At 36.9% G+C, this 21,354-nt stretch overlaps 1 protein-coding gene across 2 annotated transcripts in view; it reads right to left on the reverse strand.

Annotated features, from left to right (window-relative positions):
* ITPR2 (inositol 1,4,5-trisphosphate receptor type 2) overlaps nt 1-21,354 on the reverse strand; it is a 472,751-nt gene that overhangs the window by 102,655 nt on the left and 348,742 nt on the right. For both annotated transcript variants that reach the window (XM_038577122.1, XM_038577123.1), the window contains exons 46-47: nt 4,950-5,057; nt 107-299 (exon numbers count right to left, since the gene is read on the reverse strand). In XM_038577122.1, the coding sequence (XP_038433050.1) occupies nt 107-299; nt 4,950-5,057 (301 nt within the window). The remainder of the gene's footprint in view (nt 1-106; nt 300-4,949; nt 5,058-21,354) is intronic.

Here is a 21,354-nt window from a genome sequence, read left to right on the forward strand (position 1 = left end):
GGTAAGAAATTAAAAACCAATTTAAGTGAATGCTGTTATGTATTCCAAAGTACCAATTTATCTACCATTTTGCTCAAAAGTAACCATTTTAGTTTATTGCACTTACTCCTGATTTTCTTCTGCCACTTCATTTCATTGTAGAGATCTTCTGTTTGCTGGAAAAAGTCATTCACTTTACTTCCTTGTTCATCCCTTTCAGTTGTATTGAACACACGGAACTTGGATTCTCGAGTGAGGTATTCACATATATTGGGGACAGGAAAAACTATCTGTTCCATTGTCCTATCATGCCGAACAATCTGAAAATATTAATTTGCATTTGTTTTAGCCTTTGGATACTTCAGTCTTGGAGTATTTTTTTGTTTCTAGTACAAGTTTATGAATGATATTTTATGAATCCAGATTGGAAAAAATATGCCAGCTTGAAATACCTAAAATAATCCCTTAATGTACTTTTCATTGTTGTCTTTAAGAAAAATTAACTGATGAGTGTATCATGAATATGTGATAAATGATAAAGCCCAAAATATTTATTTTTTCTGGACTAACATTAGACTTTTGCCACCCATTTTCATTTTCATCAACTACATTGAGAACTAAGAACTAAGTGATTGGCTACATAAGCTTAAACACAGAACTTGCTATATCTGTATCATATTCTTAGCTTGGTCTTCCTAAAAAGAGCTATTGCTGTTGGGGACCAAATGACATACTACTCAACATGATGTGCCCTGAGTTCTGCAGAAAAAGATGTTTTGTATCATTAAAATGTTTTCCTACTTTTGGCAAAACATATTTTTATCATTTACTTTCAAGTATATAACCAGATGTAACTATTTATTATTTTGAACTTGTCTTATTTGGTATTTGTGACAGTTTAATGTTAGACTAAACAAAACAAAAACAGGCTAAATATTTTCACAGAAATTCCCTACGTAACAAGCCCTCAAGACTGTATCAGGATTGGTCTAAGCCAAAAGGGTCATCCTATTCCCCTTTACCATGGGCTGCTATACTGGCAAGCGTGTGACCTAGTTCCAGGAAATGAGGCATAAGTAGAAAAATCCTGGTGATGGGGAGAAAGGGAATCAGGTAAAGGCAGAGAGTCACATGAGACAAAATAGTAACAACAAAAAACTAAATATACAGCACAAAAACTCTTCCTTTGGCTTGTATCATCTTTCTTCCCACTTAGAACAAAAGGTAGTATAAGTGCAGAATGCCTAAAACACTGGCAGCCATTTTGCAACCATAAGGTGACATATCATCAGCATAATAAGGAAGACCTAGGGAAAGATGGGAAAGACCTGCATGTTTAAGGACATCATTGAATCACTGAATCAACTGTAGAACTACTGGTACCTGCAAACTTCCTTTTATGTGGGACAATCAAATATTTTTATTGTTCAAACAACTGTCAATCTGGTGTTCTGTTACTTGTAATTGAAGCTATTCTAAATAATATATTAAATATGCAAACTACATAGGAGGATACTATCATAAAACACACAAAATGAAATTTCATAGTGATAAATAAAATTCCTGAACATAGGTTAAAGAAATCAATTGTACAAAAGAAAAACTGGACCTATTTGCTATTATAAGGAAGAAAAAAGGTTTGCTTGGTCTAACAGTGTCAAACAAACAAAAAATCTTGGATGCATTTAAGAAATAGTGTTTCTATGCCACAATCAAGTGGGATGTATTCCAGGGATGCAAAGATGTTTCAACATCCACAAATCAGTAATGTAATAAAACAAAGTAACAAAATGAAGGGTTAAAATGACATAATCATCTCAATAGATGCAGAAAAAGCATTTGAGAAAATTCAAAATCTTTTATGATAAAAATTCTCAACAAAGTGGGTATAAAAGGAATGTATCTCAACATAAAGGCCACATATGATAGGGTCACAGCTAACATCATACTCAACACTGCAGAGCTGAAAGCTCTTCCTCTAAGAACAGTAACAAGACAATGTTACCACTTACCACTTTTATTCAACATATTATTGGAAGTCCTAGCCAGAGCGATTAGTCAAGAAAAAGAAATAAAAGGCATCCAAATTGGAAAAAAACAAGTAAAACAGTCACTATGTCTAGATGACATAATAGGTATGGAAAACCCTAAAGATTCCATCAAAAAACTGTTAGAAATAATAAACAAATTCAGTAAAGTGGCATGATATAAAAATCAATACACAAAAATCTGTTGTATTTCTATATTCAATAATGAACTATCAGAAAAATAAAAAAGCAATTGTTTCAAATTGCATCAAAAAGAATACAATACCTGAGAATAAATTTAAGTAAGGTGGCAAAAGATCTATATATTAAAAATTATAAGCTATTAATGAAAGAAATTGAAGAAGCTACAAGTAAATGGAGAATATTTCATGCCCATGGATTGGAAGAACTAATATTTTTAAAGTATCCATACTACTGAAAGCAATATACAGATTCGCAATCTCTGTCAAAATCCCAATGGCATTTTTCAAAACAGGACAGAGTCCTTAAGAAAAAAGAACAAACAGTCCTAACATTTGTATGGAACCATTAAAGATCCCAAATAGTCAAAGCAATTTTGAGAAAGAAAAGCAAAGTTGGAGGTATCACACACCCTGATTTCAACCCATATTACAAAGCTATAGTAATCAAACAGTGTGGTATTGGCATAAAAACAGAAACACAAATCAATGGAACAGAAAAGAAAGGCCAGTACATAAATTGCCAATTAACTGATCACAAAGGAACGGAACATACACAATGGAGAAATAATAGCCTTTTCAATAAACGGTTTTGGAAAAATTGGACAGCTACATGCAAAAGAATGAAACGACCACTACCTTACAAAAAAACTCGTAAAAATTAATTCAAAATGGACCAGACTTATATATAAGACCCGAAACCATTAAAAACTCCTAAAAGAAAACAAGCAGTAAGTCCTGACTTAGGTCTTAAAGGTAATTATTTAAATCTGACACCATGGGACACCTGGGTATAGCTCAGTGGTTGAGAGTCTGCCTTCAGCTCAGGATGTGATCCTGGGGTCCCGGGATCAAGTCCCACATGGGGCTCCTCACAGGGGGCCTGCCTGTGTCTCCTCTGCCTGTGTCTCTGCCTCTCTCTTGGTGTCTTCTCATGAATAAATAAATAAAATCTTAAAAATCAATCAATCTGACACCAGTCAAACATAAAGACAACAGAAGCAAAAATAAACAAATATCAAACTAAAAAGCTTTGCACAACAAAGGAAACCATCAACAAAATGAAAAGGCAACTTTATTTTCTATAAAAATATCTTTCATCTGATCTATCTGCATCCCATGCCCCATTCTCTTTTCCAATCCTTTCTCCAACATCACTAGAGTAATCTTTTGAAGAGTTACCTCTCTCCATATGTTCTTTCACACTTTCCCTTCATTTACTTCTATCCGAAAGTATTCTCCAAATCTTAAATAGAGAAACTTCTACTCAATCTTTAATATAGTCTTTATGGCAACTGTCTCTGTGAAATCCATCCTGAAATACGCCAGGCATAGTTAATTTCTGTTTTCTCTACATTTCCTTGGCCCTTTGTTTATGCACTTACTGCGTGGAATTATCTTCTGTATGTGTATATAACTGATAGAGAGTGAATGATCTGCAAACACTTACCAAATTTGTGTATTTACAGTGAAATCTTCCTCATCATTGGGAATCAAGAAAAGTCCAATTTCAAACAACAGCCCCAGCTCCTCTCACACAGGTGTTAACTGAAGCCTTCCTCTGGCTCACTCCCACCCTCCCCCCCCACTGCCAGTACTATCTCTTCTAATTGTGTAGCTTTGTACCATGGCTTCTAGGACCTTCCTCAGAATCTTAGTGGTTTGGTTATAAGCCTACATCAACTTCTCCAGCTTTCTGAGGCAGCCAGCCTCTCAGTTTCTAAGCATCTGATGCAATAAGCACAATTTTTGCTGCTGGTCCAGCTCATGGGTTCCACTAGGTTGAGTCTCCTACCAAAGCTGCAGTATTGTTAATGTTTATAAATGTGGGCAAGAGATTCACTTTGTGACATGTTCATTATTCCAAACATTTGGCAATAGCAAACAGCAAGGTATAGTGATTATATATCCTGAGAGTTAATAGCAGTGATACCCATCATGCATTTTGCTGTAAACTAAAAAATATCCGCCAAAGTGAATAAATGTATGAATGTAAATCACGAGTGACAAGCGTCAACTACTCTGCTCACTTCTGCTTGATTAGCTCTGCCAACTAGTGTCAAAATGATACCAGAGCTAGTAAATGACAGCCAGATGGGTCTCACAACACATAATGATAAGTCCATGTTGACCTTCCCCTCCTGAACTGCCAACAGCTATTAAATAATATTTCATGGCAGGGGGCGGGGAGGTCAATTACTGCGTACTGAAAATGGGAGCTGCTAAAGTACTCCAGGTTTATGCTATCGCTATGAACACTTGATAGTGTTTTCCACACTTTTGAACATTGTCTTACACAGAGATCTCTTTTTAAACAAGCCTTTTATAGTTTTTACAGAGAAAGCTTTTCTTGCATGACAGTTTCTATTATAATCTTTCCATTAAAGCATCGCTGCTCTGCAATGATTGCTTCCGTGACCAACACAAAATAAAAATAACATCAATTACAAAAGAAAACTTACATAGAGTTCTGGCCAAAAAATAAAGACCACTTGAAAGATATGGACCTCGATTTCTTACAGATCACTCCTCACATTTTATCTTTTGGTAAAATTTTATCTTTTGGTAAAAAAATCTTTTGGTAAAAAAAAAAAATTTTATCTTTTGGTAAAAAAAATCTTTTACACTTTCTATTTTTTAATTCTGCTTCATTGTTTTAGGAAACAGTTATGAAAATGATCTGAAATAGAAAGTGAGCATATATTTTCACAGTTTATCCCTTCAAGAAATAATAGATGGTTACCTCTATCTGTGCAGTGTGGTTGGCATAATATTTTAAGGCTTCATCCCCATCATCTGGATCCGATCCTGGTTTGAGCATCTGCTGTAAGAGTTTGTTGTGACGGGCCAACTAGAGGGAAAGAGAAGGGCAGAGGTTTAGGCCATTTTTTCTCCCTTTTCTGGGGTCAAATTTTGAAATTACTTTGTCCACTTGTCTACAGAGCTTCACAGTTCTGGGGTTAATGCTGATTAATTACACTTCAGGAAAGCATGTCCATTTGAAAGGAATAAATAATGAAATCATGAAGATCAGCTATTATTACTATATCAATCTTACATTTTCCTTTTGGCAATATATATGTTCCTAGCATGAGAAGACTGTGGCTTGCCCAGAATAGTTGCTCAATTAATATTTCTTTTTTTTTAAAGATTTATTTATTTATTTATTTATTTATTTATTTATTTATTTATGATAGACAGAGAGAGAGAGAGAGGGGCAGAGACACAGGAGGAAGGAGAAGCAGGCTCCATGCCAGGAGCCCGACGTGGGACTTGATCCCAGGACTCCAGGATCACTCCCTGGGCCAAAGGCAGGCGCCAAACCGCTGAGCCACCCAGGGAGCCCCTCAATTAATATTTCTTGATTAAATTTATATCTTAGATAAATGTATGATCATGCTAGGAAGAAGAAAAACCCACAGAGATACATAACTGATACTACCTATAATAAATTTAAACTACATGCACATCTAAAACTTGATCAGTAGCGTGATACTTCAGTAGGTAGCAGCACCAGTATAAAAGGCAGCTTCTTATATACATAAATAAATAGGTATTTATATTTCAGAAGAATTTCTATTATGGCATCTAATCAAAGCTCTACATTAGCAATTTGTACTAAAGTCCTATGCTTTTGAATATTCACATGTCAAAATTGGCATTTTATCTCAATTTTATTGTAATTGGAACTGGGCATTTAAAGGACAAAAATTTCACCACAAATAATCTTAAACTGTCATTGATAGAAGTAATCTCTCTCTCTCATTTGAATGTTTATGACATTTGTTAGCTAGTTTTCTCACTTTGTAGATAACTACTACACATTGCCTTCGCATGCCACTTTTATGGCTGTCTTGAACAATTCCTGAAACTCTGCAAGGTCTTTAACCTTTCAGATATTCTATTTATGCCTCAAGTTCTCTGAAGGCTTCTAAGAACAAAGAATTTCCATATAATTCTTTTATTCCTGGCACCATTCCTATCTCTTACTCTGTGCCAGTCACTATCCTGAACACTTAAGTACTTGATCTCTCATTCGATCCTTTGAGGAAATCCTGAGGTAGCCACTGGCATTATCCTCATTGTATAGATGAGGAAACTGAGGCACAGAGCACTTACTAATGTACCTAGAAAATGATAGAGCCAGTATTGTGCTCAAGCAGAATGGTTCCAGAGTCTGTATTCTCATCAGCATTATAGAGCAATAAATAAATCTTTGTGCTATTCCTGAGATGTTAATTCAAATTGTGATTATGAAGAATGGAGATAAATTTTAAACAATACTCCAGAACCTATAAAGCCTAATAAACATTACCCTTGTGATAACATGGCAATTTAAATATTCATTCCATTGATGCTGCTCTAAAGTAAATCATTTTTTAAACCATTATTTTAGAATTGGCTTTCAGGGCTATTTATAAATTACTCAAGAAAACCATTTACATTTCATTCTTGACTAAATGTGAATTGTACAGATTTTTATTGCAAACTGTAGTCATGAAATTTGTTGCAACTTGTAGATACTTCTAAGATCTAAATGTGTTTCAAAGGATACAATTATTGCAATCATTTAGGCACATTAGCATATGTTTAAAGAAGTTTGTTGAAGGTAAAGTTGGCATGATTTGTTTACAGTTTGCATCTGGGGCATGAAGGAAAGAGAAAAGTTAGAATTGACTCTGAAAATATTAACCTGAGCAACCGAAAGTTTAGAAATGCCGTTTACTAAGGAAAATGCAGAAGGAGCATGTTTAGGGAAAGAAAATCAAGACTTTGGTCTTGGACACATGAAACTTTATATATCATGCAAAAGGAGATGATGAGCAGGCTGTTGGGTGGATATATTTTTCATGAGTTCTGAGCAGAGGTCAAGACGGGAGCTGTATATTGAGGTGCTGTCAGTATATGCCTGATACTTAAAATCATGATCCCTAATGGGATGACCTAAAAGTGAGTTCAGTCAGAGAAAAGAGATCCAAAGAACACCAATGGACAGTAGGAAGAGGAGAGGCATCATAGTGGAGAAGACTGAGAAAATTCGAGCTAGGGAGATCAGAATGAAACCAGTGAAATCTGGTGTCCTGACAGCCAAATGCAGAAAGAACTTCAGGATGGAGGGAGTGATCATTTGTGTCAAAAATCACAGACAGCTGAATCAAATGAGGACCAGGAAGTGGTCATTGGGTTTAGCAATTCACAAGTCACTGGTAACCTTGGCAGCAAGTTTCAGGGAGTGGCGGACACCAAAGCACGCTGTAGTGAGTTTAAGCAAGAATGGGAGAAGAAGAAGTATAAACAATGAATATAGGCAACTCTTGAAAAGTACTGGTCTAAGAGTGGTAGCTAGAGAAATAAAGATGGTTTTTTAAAGATATAACATGTTCGCTTAATTTTGAGAGAGACGGAACATTTGCTAAAACAACATCTTGACTAGATAAGAATGGAATGACCTAGTATATAAGTATAAGGTTTTTGCCTTAGATAGAAACTAATTCAACCATACTGAGAGCAGAGAATATGGGCACAATTTCAGGAGGGTGGTGGTTTGGATGACGAGAACACAGAAAAAAAATTTTCTACGGTTACTTTCATTTTCTCAGTGTAGTAGTAAGCTGATAATGGGGATGAGAGAAAAGGTGTTGGAAATTTGAGGAAGAGAAGGTATGAAACTGTGAGCTAGGGAGAGCGAACGAATTTGGAAATGTAGTAGGCTTGTCAAGAAATCCTAAGGGCTCCCTTTCTGTTATGGTCAAAGTGAGGTCAGTAAACATGTTTATGTGTTTTTCTCCAGCAAGGTTCAGCTATCTGGGTCCAGGCATAAAGTTAAACAGCGTTGTAATTAATGAGATTCATGGTTTTTCAGGGCAAGGCCAACTATACACTAAAAAAGAAATACATGGAAATTAAGAGTCTATGCAAGGAATTTAAATGGCATCATGGAATCTAAGCTGAATAAGGAAGGAAATGAAGGCAGGAGAGACAATGAAAAGGTGGTAAGATCAATGAATCGTAGCTTTTACAGTCATAAAAAATGTGTTGAAGTGCTAGAAGAAAGTGCTAGTTAGGAAGGGCTAGCCAGACTGAGATAGTTGAAATGGAGCTTATTGACAGAGTGCATGGAGCAGCGACTAGCAATGATCAGGTGTTTGGTGTGTCCGTATGTCTATCATTTGATCTCCACTACTCTGAGCCACCGTCTTCTCTCACCTGGAATACTGCAATAGTATTTTAAATGGTCTTCCTGATTCACCCTAGTCCTCCAGAGTCTAGCCTTTACACAGGAGCCAGAGTCATCCCTTTGATCAGATCATGCCTCTTTGACTCCAAACCCCCCAATGGCTGCCATCTTATTTAGAATTAGAGCCAAGTCTTCACCACGGCCAATAAAGACTACAGAATCTGGCTTCACTACACCTTTCTCAATGCCTCTCCTTGTACCTTTCCCACAGTCCCAGTCATATAGAGCTCTTGACTGTTCCTTCAGCCTGAGAAGCACATACCCACCTCAAGGCTTTGTAGTTGTTGTTTCCTTTGCCTGGATTCTCTTCCTTTAGACACCTGCATGGTTTGCATCCTACCTCCTCCAGGACTCCTCTCATATATTGTCTTATCAATAACCAACCACTTTGAATGATCAACTCATCCACCTCTCCTAGCACATCCAACACTATTTCCTGCTTTTTTTCCCCATAACATATTATGATCTGACATACCATATTTTTATTATTGCTCTCTTCATTAACTATCTCTGCTACAACAGAGTAAGCTTATGCTTTCAGAGGACACAAATTTTCATCCATTTTGTTCACTGTTATATTTGCAAGGATTAGAAAGTGTCTGGCCCATAGCAGAGACTCAATACACACTTGTTCAATAAATTAAATATAAATATCAGTCCTCTTAAATCATAAATAAAGGATAGCTTTCCAAAGTGAGACATGAATTTGAATACTTTCTTATAAATTTATTTATTAAACCTTTTACTTCTTTATAGTTACTTTATAGAATCAAAATTAATATAATTATTTTAAGAAATCAATAATGGTATTTTATGTGACAGAATTAATAGTACAAATATGTACAAATAACTTTCATTTAGTATATCCTACTTAACAGAAACATACCAGGACTTCTCTCCTTCCTGCAGTGTTAATGAGATGATTCTACATTTGTCTTGTTTTATTGCAGATAAGTGGCACTCTAAAAGGCACTTTAAAAAAATAAGATACTCAGGTCTCCTTTCACATGTTCAAACACTTAAAAAAAGTTTTTATTCACGTTTATATGTGTAGTCTCCACATATCTTAGAAAATTTGAAAGATATAATAAGAAAATAACAAAATAGAAGTAACTGTACTATTTTTCTACCTGGATATTTTTTTTTTTACATTCTTTGTACTTGACAGCCTTTCCTGACTAAGTAGCCGAGTTTTCTTTTCCTTGTTTTGTGTTCAGATAGTGCCCTTTACGTATCTAGATAGCAGAATTTCTCCTATTGTGTCTTACTAGATGTTGGCTGTCTCCAGTGGGCTACCACATTTTCAAGGGTCTTATCTTAACCTCTATATTTTCAGAGCCAAAAACAGAACTTGGTACACCAAACAGACACAATGAATATTTGACATAGAAACAAGTCAGTGAATGACATTCATTATGTGTTTATGTGGGTAAAAACTCTTAAATCACAGTAAATTACCTCTCTGTTTCCCTCTTGACAAAAGAAATACAATTAGACATCAGATGGTGGTATAATTCCCAAGGTTTGCAGAAATAAAATATTTTAATATTTTTTCTTATTTCATAGTTAATTCATGTACTTATATTCCTTCTGCTACATTGTAAGCTATTTGGAGAAGAAAGAACTGAGTACTCAGTAAACATGGAATTGAACCCTGTGAAGCAAGGATAGCATCTCTATTACATGGACAAAATAGAAAAGAAGTAAAGAATATCTCGATGATTCTAAAACACATGAAAATGCCTGGTATCAATACAGAACTCTCCAGTTCAAATTACAGTTTATGAGAAGCAGAGTACAAATTCTCAAGACCAGTTAACAGATGCTCAGTAGTTGTTTAAAAAAGATTTAGTGCCCTCTATATGCAATCCTTTTAAAATGTTATCTAGATTGCCAGTCAAAAATATCAGGTTTTTTTTTTCTTAGTGATGGGCTCTTTAGCCAATTATCTCCACTATTCCCTGCCATATACTCTTTTATATGACATAAATAAAGAAAAACAATCCCAGAATCCAAAGAAGCTATTGTTTAATATTATTTAATAATAATTAATTTAATAACTATTTAATAATAAATTTAATAATAATAATTTAATATGTGCTTTGGAAAACAGATGTGAAAAAACTTCGTATGTTTCTAGACAATCTCCACATCTGTGGAGATCCATCACAATGAGAATTCTAATTTAAATCCTAATTAAAAACTTAAAAAGAGTTAATGAAGACATACAAGGACAGTCATCTTATGCTATCCAACTTTAGCTCACAGAGATCCTCCACAACAGTACTTGAAATTAGCTAATGTCACTATACAACATGGTATGGAAAATCAGCTAATAATGGGAATCTGAACATGGGCATCATCACTGAATACTAAAAAGGAATAATGTTATAGGTGGGAAATCTCTGGGTCCTAGAAATACTTAATAATCCATGACAATCTTTATTAGGTAAAATTGTAGCAATTGTTTTATAAATGGTGTGGACAAGATACCTACATTTGCTATACCTACTTAGTAAATAGTGACAAAAGGATTTACCAATAAAAAACTCTTATTAGCTCATTATTACAAAGAGAAAAACTAGCCTAAGACTCTCTACCATGTTCTATATTATTAAAGTTTTTTAAAATGCGATGTAATACATAGGCAGATATATGCATATATATTAGTGAGAAACAAATCAAAGCGTTGCTGGTTAGCCTTATAAAAGAATAAAGACATATTTCCCACAGGGAAAGACTCCCATGAATGGATAAGGATTTTTTCATCATGTTTTGAAAAGAAAAAAGAAAAATCATGCACTTCATTACTAATCATGACATATTTGTAATTTAAATACATATGCAACTTTAAACAAGAATGCAAATGTGTGCATATACATAAAATACATATACACTCAGAAGTACAAACCATATACACGTACACATAAAACTTATAACAAAGTCTTTAAGTAACACTGTGCAGCTTTTTAAATCCAAGATTAGGGAATAAAGATGACAGATTTAGGCTTTTCATTTTTAGCAGTATCTCTTATTAAACCATTCACATTTATCTTCTTATCATTAGGATTCTGATGTTCATTTCAGTTTGGGTGCAAATAAGGATGGAGTAAAAAAATCAAGCAATTGCACTTGAATGATATTCAACAATTATTCTTTGGCACTTCTCATATGTGGATTTTTTTCATGTGAGTTCCACTTTTATTAATTGGTAAAACTGACACAGCAACTGCCTTTCCAAAGATCACAAAGTGAGCTGGAGCCTGAAGTCAGAATAATTGGCTCATACATTTACGTTAATAATTGTACAATGCTTTTATACCAAACACTCTTCCTATTTGGAGCAGAGAGAAATCAGCAGAAGAGAGTATAAACTAAAGTTTTTCTTTTTCTAACATGCTTAAAATACACAAACCCTGTATTTTCAAAACATCTATTTTTCTCTGATTTTGTGATTCTGTTATGTGCAAAGCAAAAAAGCTACTGTGGGATTATTGAGATAAGACTTATTCTCTTTCTTTAAGCAATCAACTTTCTAGTTGGTGGAATGAAAACAATTACAGAAACGTAATTAATATGAGGAAAAATAAGGACACAAATCCAAGGGATCACATTTGGTTGGTAGCACTAGGGAAAGAATTATATAAGAAATGCATTGACAAAGATTTTAAAGCATGGACAAAATGTCCATAGGTAGGAAGGGGGAGTTGAAGATGGCATGAGGAAGCCATTCTAAGGGGACAGAGGGACCTACATGAAGAAAGTCATAGAGGATGGGGAGTGAGACACAGGGCTAGAATTTGCAACTATACTAGGTGCCCATGTAGGAGGTGGAACAGAGAGTACAGTTGAGGGTTTAACTGTGCCCACCAAAAAGATGCATTCATGTCCTAATCCCTAATACTTGTAAATGTGATTTTACTTGAATATAGGATCTTTACAAACATATTCCATTAGGATGAGATCCTACTGGATGAAGGTGAGCCCTAACCCAATCACTAGTATTCTTGTAAAAGGAGAGAAATTTGGACACAGACACACACAGACAAGGAGAATGCCACATGATAACAGGAGAGACTGGACTGATGCAAGCCAAGCAACATCACAGACTGCGGCTACCACCAGGAGCTAAGAAGAAGCAGATGAGGATCCTACCTTAGAGCCTTCAGAGAGACCATGGCTCTGCCAACACCTTCATTGAGGACTTCCAGGCCCCAGAACTTTTAACAAATAAATGTCTGCTGTTTTAGACTATTAAAATCATGGTAATTTGTTACAGCAGCCCTGGGACACTGTATTGGTTTGTTTGGGGTGCTGTAACAAAAATGCCATTGCCTGAGTGGCTTACATTTCACACTTTATTTCTATGTATCTCAAATTTATTTCTTACACTTCTAGAGGCTGGGAAGTCCAAGAGAAAAGCACCAGCAGATTTGATATCTGGGGAGAGCTCACTTTGTCCCAGACAGGTGTCTCTTCACTAAAATGTCATTGGTGGAAGGGGCAAGGGATCTCTCAGGTCTCTCGTATAAGGGCACTAATCCCATTCATTAGGGCTCCACCATCATGACCTGATCACCTCCCAATGGCACCAATTGCAAACACCATCACAGTGAACACTGGGATTCACAACATGAATTTTGAGGGGACACAACATTCAGTCTATAGCAGAAGCTAATACAAATGCAAGCTGTAAAGGAATTTCTCCATTACTTGTGTTATGACAAACTAAGATCCTCTTATCCATTCTTTTCCCTTCTATTAGAAAAAAAGAATGGAGAGATAAAGAGAACCCATTTGGGAATGGAGCCAACTGTGCAGAGCTACTCTCAGTACTATAAAGTTTCTTATAAAGAAAATAGCCAAAGAAGAAACAACTGTTCCTCCAGAATATTGATGCTAGAATTATTATTCTGTGAGGAGTAGGGCCAAAGTCATGTTAATAAGAAGAAAAGGCTTTCTCCCAGGAGACTGAACTGTGTGGTCTCAGCAAGAAAACATTCACTGTGGCAGGAGTATTTGCGCTTAGACTCTTGACAAGGATATCAGCTTCTGGCATTCCTAGGAGAGAGGAGCACATCTTTCACCTTCGGTCAGGAGAAACCCCCATTAATATCCAGCTAAAATCTGAGGTTAAATAGTGAAAGATGCAGAAATGGTGGCAATTCCCAAAGAGGGGTGAGAACATTAGAGAATTGGGGGGTGAAAGGTAAAGTGAGGGGAGGAAATATGAAAGAGTTACTACAGATATGGGTTTTATATTGTATATACAATACCTATATAGTATTATGGATAAGGCTATGGGGAACAGATGAAAGTATGGATTCTCCACCAAAGACTGTAATAAAATGGAATAGCTGGAAAATTTGTCTTTCTTAAAGCTAATTCTTGTTCTTTCTTCTCCTTCCCAGATTTCCTTGTTCCCTAGTCAAACACAGTTGTCCATATTGTCTTGCAGAACTTTGATTGTAACTGGAGTGAAAGAGAAAGACACAATGCTTATTTTTCAGGACTTCCCAAACATTCTCTTGAGAATCCAAAGAGAATGCCTCAGAAGAAGCATGGCCAAGAGGAAACTGTGGCAATGGACAGGAAAGAGAACAGAGGGGGTGTCATTCTGAGGAAAGCAGTTCAATAGACCTGGGAAAGAAATGACACAAACCCCAGAGTGCCTTGTGAGGTGGCTGCATAGACCAGCAGACTAAAGACATCAGACTCCAAAAAAAGCATGAAACCTCAGGACTGTTTCCTCATCCCTGCCACATACACACAACCATGGGGAAGTAAGGATCTGGTCCCCTCCCTCCTCCAACAAGACTGAAGGAAGGAGCCTAGAATGCCAGAATTACTCTACACTAGAGCATCTTTATCAAAGGATGTTATCAAAGGAGTTCAAAAAATATATAGGTTTTACTCATTCAAGATCTAAAATAAATTCTTTATAGTTTGTAGAGATCAGTTTATTATTTCCATTGTGACCAAACTAAGACAAAGATGTGCAAAATGACAAGAAATTAACCAAAACTAAAAAACCAAACCAAACCAAACCAAAATCCCCTCAATTTTCAGATTCTAGGCTTCTATTCATTAGGGTCTGTCTAAAATTACAGTAAAATCAATAAAGGACCTTTACTCTTATTATAATAAGTTTGAAAATATGTTTGATAGATCAACCTTCAAAGCAGGGCAAAGTAGGAGAGAAAAAAACCCCAACATAAATGGCCACGAGAAACTATGCATTTTTAAATGATTTATAGTAGTAAGTTATATTTGCACTATGGTTTTGACATAAAGCATTCAGAATGTTGTGATGAAGAATCTAGCTTTCCTAATGGCTGCTAAAATTCATCCTAAGGGAAAAGTTCTCAAAATGTGGTTCCTGGGCCAGCTGCATCAGCATCACCTGGGACTTTGTCAGAAATGCAAATTCACGGGCCCTACCTCAGGGCCCTTCAGTAACAGAAACTCTGTGGGTGGAGCCCAGCAACCATGCAGGCAAACCCTCTAAGTGATTTCAATCCTGCCAACATTTGAGAACTATTGTCCTAATAGAAAGAAAATATTACCACCAGGACCAATTTAGATTCTGGACAGGAATCCGCTGTTTTTAAAATCTAAAACTAAAGAAGCAACTGTTTTTAAAGGAGATTTTCCTTCCCCACAAGAAAAAAATGCTAACATTGTTAGACACTCTTAATAATAGTAAATAATATCAGGAACACTTTTTTAATTGTAATTGGGATTAGACATATAAAAAGTATTCCATTTAGCTTTTTTAAATTGATCATTTATTTACCATATGATTTCACTCAGATGGGGAATTTAAGAACAAAACAGATGGACGTAGGAGAAAGAAAAGAGAGAGAGTAAACCAAGAAACAGATTCTTAACTACAGAGAACAAACTTAGGGTTATCAGAAGGGAGGTGGGTGGGGATGGGCTAGATGGGTGACGGGGATTAAGGGCACTTGTGATGAGCACCTGGTGTTGAATGTAAATGATAAATCACTAAATTCTACTCCCGAAACTAACATTACACTATACGTTAACTAACCGGAATTTGAATAAAAACTTGAAATAAAAATAAATAATAGGGACACCTGGGTGGCTCAGTGGTTGAGCATCTATCTTTGGCTCAGGGCGTGATCTCCCAGGTCCTGGGATCGAGTCCCTCATCCAGTTCCCCACAGGGAGTCTGCTTCTCTCTCTACCTATGTCTCTGCCTCTCTCTGTGTCTCTTATGAGTAAATAAATAAAGTCTTTAAAAAATAATAAATATTGCTCATTTATAGCTTTATTCGGTCATAGCATTAATTTCTAAACTCACTTTGCTCTTTCAAAAATATTTCTGGGGTGCCTGGGTGGCTCATTGGTTAAGTTTCTGCCTCCGGCTCAGGTCCTGGTCTTAGGGTCTTGGGATGGAGCCCCACATCAAGCTTCCTGCTCAGCAGAGAGTCTGCTTCTCCTTCTCCCTATCCCTCTACCCCTCCCCACCCTTGCTTGTGTGCTCTTTCTCTCTCTCAAATAAATAAATAAAATCTTTAAAAAAATACTTCTGTACTAAAATCCCATTCAAGTAAAAAAATTAGCTTATAAGGAGGTTTATGTAATTATATATCAAAATATATATTACATATTAGTTTATAAAATTAGTTTAAATGCCTATTTTATGAAAATTAAAATGTAGATGAACAAAATTACCTTCCAAAACAAGTTTTTTTCCCTACAATTATTTCGGTCAAATTTATCTTTTATTTTTAAGAGAAGGAGAGAGAGAGAGAGAGAGAAAAGGGGAGTTAAGGGTAGAAGGGGAGAGAGAGAATCTTAAGCAGGTTCCACACCCAGTGCGGAGACTGATACGGAGTTCAGTCTCACAACCCTGAGATCACAACCTGAGCCAAAACCAAGAGTCAGGTGCTTAACCAACTGAACCACCCAGGCACCTCTAAGTCAAATTTATTCTTGAGTTTGATTTTGCTTAACTAAAACAGGTCATACTTCTCTTTTTGCTCTGATAGTTCAAAAGCTATGTATACTAGGATTTTATAAAGAATTTATCATTTTAAGGGAAAATACCAACACTTTATATTTCTTATGCAAAATATAATCATATAATATAATGCTTAATTGCTTCTGATATCATTGTAAGAATATACATCGATATTTTCTGAATGACTAAAACTACATGAAAATAAATAGTAAGTAGGTCATCTTATATGAAATCAGTATTTCACAAAAATATTCTATATCAATCATTGTTGCAGTGTCCTATTCAAAATAGATAAAATATTTCTGGGTGTGAAGCAAGAAAATGTTTTTAATGTTTCAGGTGGTTATCCAAAATACAAATAAATATTAATAGAAAAACAAAGCAGCAACCAATCTCTAGGAAACCCCAAAGTGATGTAAACTTGGAGGTTTTGCTTTTGTTCTACAGAATTGATGAAAGACAGACATTTCTTCAGACCCTATTTCTTTTTGATGTTCATAAAGATAAGTCTTTGAAATTTCTGGGTCTCTCTATTCCTATAAAGGAAGTAATGTATTTCTTCAGATCCAGAGATGAGAGGATAATATTACTTTAGTAGCTCCGTCAAGCACCTACAAATAAATGTGTTGGATATTTCCCTTCCATGTTCCCTCCCTAGCGATTTTTCTCTCTTTTCTTTTCTTTTTTTTTTATTTTAGTAGTTTATTTTGGAGACAAAGCAGTGCAAGAGGCCAGCCATGCTTTCCTGCTTCCCCAGGGCTCAAGGTTGGACTAGGAAAGGTGCCATTGCAGATATTATAATCAGAGTTCAACACCTAAGTGGTGTAAAGGCTGTTAGTTGGTGGGCCCTCAGTTTCCAGGACAGCCAGGCAGTTCCAATGGCACCTGCCCTCACCCCAGGCCCAGTGCCACTTGATGGCAGTCACCACCCAGTCCTTCCTTACCCAAAGGTGGGTGACCTCCCAGACCCCTGCTGAGCTAGGCCTAAATGTATCTCTAAGCTCCCAGGTCAGCAGCCTCTCTCAAGACACCCTCACTGGACCATGAAGGACAGCCCAGAGGCCCCTCAGTGATTTTTCAAACACAACCTGGGCAATACCAACAGAACACAAGGACCCTTCTCCATGACAATTCAGACTATGATATATGAGTAGTGAAATATTATTTATTTGACTTTAGTGTGTCTCCCTTACCTAAAATATAAGTTTCAGGAGGATAGGTATTTTTTGTTTCATTTACAGTTGTATACCATGCCTCTAGAATAGTGTCTAGTACCAAAGAGGTCCTTAATAAATATTTATTGAATGGATGGACAGCATGGAATGTTTTGTATGATCAATTTTTACTTGTATATATATTTAATATTCCAGAAGAGATTTATTTTTTAGGAAATGTGGAAGTGCAGCTTGTAAATGTGAAAGATGTTTTAATTCCTACTTCTGGAATAAAGGAATTAGTTACTTGCTTACAACATAAAGAAAATAAGAATTCTACCATCACGAGGCACCTGAGTGGCTCAGTCAGTTAAGCATCTGCCTTCAGTTCAGGTCATGATCTCAGGGTCCTGGGAGAGAGCCCCACACTGGGCTCCCAGCTCAGCAGGAGTCTGCTTGCCCCTCTCCCTGTGCCCCTCTCCCGCTCATTCTCTCTTTATCTCCCCACCCCTCTCAAATAAGTAAACAAAATATTTTTTTAAAAAAATTATACCATCACTTGTCTTTTCAAAAGCATTCTAATTCTTTCACGGTTCCTAGGGATTCTTTTTTTCCAAGGCAAACGCCAAGAGGTAAAAAGAACCATCTTTCTGAGGCCTTTGCCCATATTAAAATAGGTCTTACGGTTGACTGGGAAAACTTAAGAGAGTCCTTGCACTCAAAGCAATTGTTGGAGTGAGCGGGCTTATTATTCACACTGAGGGATTATCTCTGGTTTTGCCACTGACCTTTCATAGGAATATGTACAAATCACTTGACCTTTTTATGTCTAATTTACCTAGCTGTGAAATAACAGTAATACCTACACTACTATATCAAAGAGAATTACTGGAGGATCTGTGTTCTTAATGCTCCTTACGCTGCTGAACCAACCAGGCTTAGTGAAGAGCACAGTATTACTCTACTCGTCTACTCTCCTCTATGATATACCTATTCTAAGAATGAGTCAATTGCTTTTCTGTTGCTCGTAGACATGACAAAGCCACTTTAAAGTGGGTTAATTAAAGGCTTGGAATTATAATGATGAGTTCCACAACAGTTCTCACACTGCCAGTGTGCTCAGGAATCCAATCTGAAGTGCGCAAATTAGCCAGATGTAAAATCGGGGGTGGAATGTGGGGGAATTGAGAAGAAGCACTACAAGATAATTTTCAGGAACTTTAAGCTCAATTGCTTGAAAGCATTTCAACCTCAGGTTGTTATGGCTTTTTATTTCCAAGTTACATCAGACTGAGAAATATCATACGAGTGCTGCCTCTATGTTTAACTGTCTAATCAACAGCTGCTTTAAAAAAGGTCAGCTTTTGTTAGATAGAGTGGTTCTCAAAAGTGAGAGAATTATTGCTCAAGTGAACTTCTGCATTTCAAAGGCAAACCTAATAAAGGAGGAAATGAGGTGGCAAGGTGAATTTCAACTCTAAGTAAGGATTCAGACCGTTGAATCAGAGTGAAAAGAGACAAAGAATTTCAAACAGATGTATTTTGTTACTTGTTCTTCTGTGACATCCAACACCCTTTTAAATGTTATCTAGTCATTCAGAAGTTAAATTACCCAGGTTGCAAATGAAAAGACAAAGGAGGGCATGAAAAGAAGGGAGGAAATAAAATTTAGAGACAAACTCATTTAGGAAATCTTGTTCTCCTGCCTCCAAAAATTATACAGCTACCTGGTAGTGAAGACATTTAAGGCTACAGGTACGAAACACAAACATATAGCTACTATAGGCAGTTACTGCTTGTATAAGTTTCTTTGGGATTATATGATGAGGTCATGAGTTATCTATAAATGGAACACAAAATGGTTAGATCCAGAATGCACGTTATATGTGATTTTTATGTAACACAGAGTCACTTATCTCGATCCAAAAAAACAAAAATTTTTTCCTTACAACCTAAGCAATCATGAGCTAAATACAATGATTAATGTACACCTTCTATGCTCATTCTGAAGTAGTTCATGAACCCCTGATGTGTGCCTAGTAATTCCCTAGGAACTGGGGTTATAATAGTGGACAAGACAGACAAACTTGTCTTTTTTTTTTTTTAAATAAATTTATTTATTTATTTATGATAGTCACACACACAGGGAGAGAGAGAGAGAGAGAGGCAGAGACACAGGCAGAGGGAGAAGCAGGCTCCATGCACCCGACGTGGGATTTGATCCCAGGTCTCCAGGATTGCGCCCTGGGCCAAAGGCAGGCGCCAAACCGCTGCGCCACCCAGGGATCCCCAAACTTGTCTTTATGGACTTTCTGGTAGTGGAGGAGGCACAGACAAATGAGCAAGTGCTAAGAAGAAAATAAAGCAGAGGCTGGAAGTAATGAGGCAATTGAGGCTGCCATTTTAAATCAAATGGTCAGATTGGTTTAACAGAACGTTAGAAGGGAGAAGAAACAGTAAATTCAATGACACTAAGCAATATTTCTTGACGTCAAAGCACAGCCACGAGACCAGCATGGCTTGGGCAGGTAAGGAGGAAGGGTAGCCAGAGAGATAGGTAAAGGGGGGTGGAGGGGCCCAGTCATATTGAGTGGCTTTTGAGGCCAATGTCCAGATTTGACTTTTGCTCAGACACTGGAAATATTGGAAAGTTTTGAGCAGACAGGTGACATCATCTCTATTAGACCAGGGGGTGGTGAGAAACGTGGGCAGATTCTGGAACATATAGTGCAAGAGGACAGATGATGACAAAGATGGCTGGAGAGGAGGACTGTACAGTTAGCATCACAGGCTCAGGATGGACCTGGATTCAAATCTTTTCTATCCTACTTATTAACCAAGCAACATGGGCAAAGTAACATAGCTTCCCCAAGCTTCATTTTCTCCCAGTGCAAAATGAGGTTAATAACAGTGTTTTTTAATATTTACCTCAGAGAGGATTAGATGAGACATTGCACCCAATACAAAGTAAGTACTTGCTAAATATTAGCTGAAATAATGGAAAAAAGTAAGAAAGATCAGGAACACAAGGTTAAAAGGTCTCCTGAGTCATGCCAGTGAGTGCATACTCTCTTCTATGGGAAGCTATTGAAATGTTTAATGAGGAAACAGACACTTTCGAGAATAATCCCTTTGCCTTCCCTGTGAAAAGTTTACTGAAAGGAATCTGACCAGAGGCAAAGAAGCAAGAGGCTATTGCTGTTGTCCAGGCAGGACACGAGGATGCAAGGGGAGGAAAGGCAGTAAGAGTGAGAGGCGAGGCATATCTGAGAGACATTCAGAAGGTAGAACCGACGGGACGTGCTGTCTGCATGGTGGGAATGCAAGGGTCAAGACAAATGCCAGCTTTCTAGCTTGATAACTGGTTAGAGAAGCATGCCACTCACGAGAACGGGGGCTCTGGGTTCTCCTAGGGAGAGACAGATGATGGCTTTAAGACTGAGTGTCCTCGTGCCACACTGAGCTCAGACTGCCACATAGGAGAACGGAGGATGTCAGGGCCTTCAGGGGAAGCGAGGAAGGGCCTGGCTGCCTGTCACCATCTACACCCAAAGCATTGATCTTTTCTTGATATGTATGTTCAGTTTCTTGCTTTGGAAAACCTCTCCCTTAGTTAGTGTCAATGCTGAACATGTGGGAGTGATCAACTTTAAAAACAAGTTCAATATGAGGCACTTCTATAATCAGTGATACCGTCAATAAAGGGTGACGGAGGGGAACGATTTCAAGGAAAACATGCCCTAGAAATTTGTTTTCTGTTAAAACT

The sequence above is a fragment of the Canis lupus genome, chromosome 27, assembly GCF_011100685.1.
Source record: "Canis lupus familiaris isolate Mischka breed German Shepherd chromosome 27, alternate assembly UU_Cfam_GSD_1.0, whole genome shotgun sequence".
NCBI classification, from domain to species: Eukaryota; Metazoa; Chordata; class Mammalia; order Carnivora; family Canidae; genus Canis; species Canis lupus.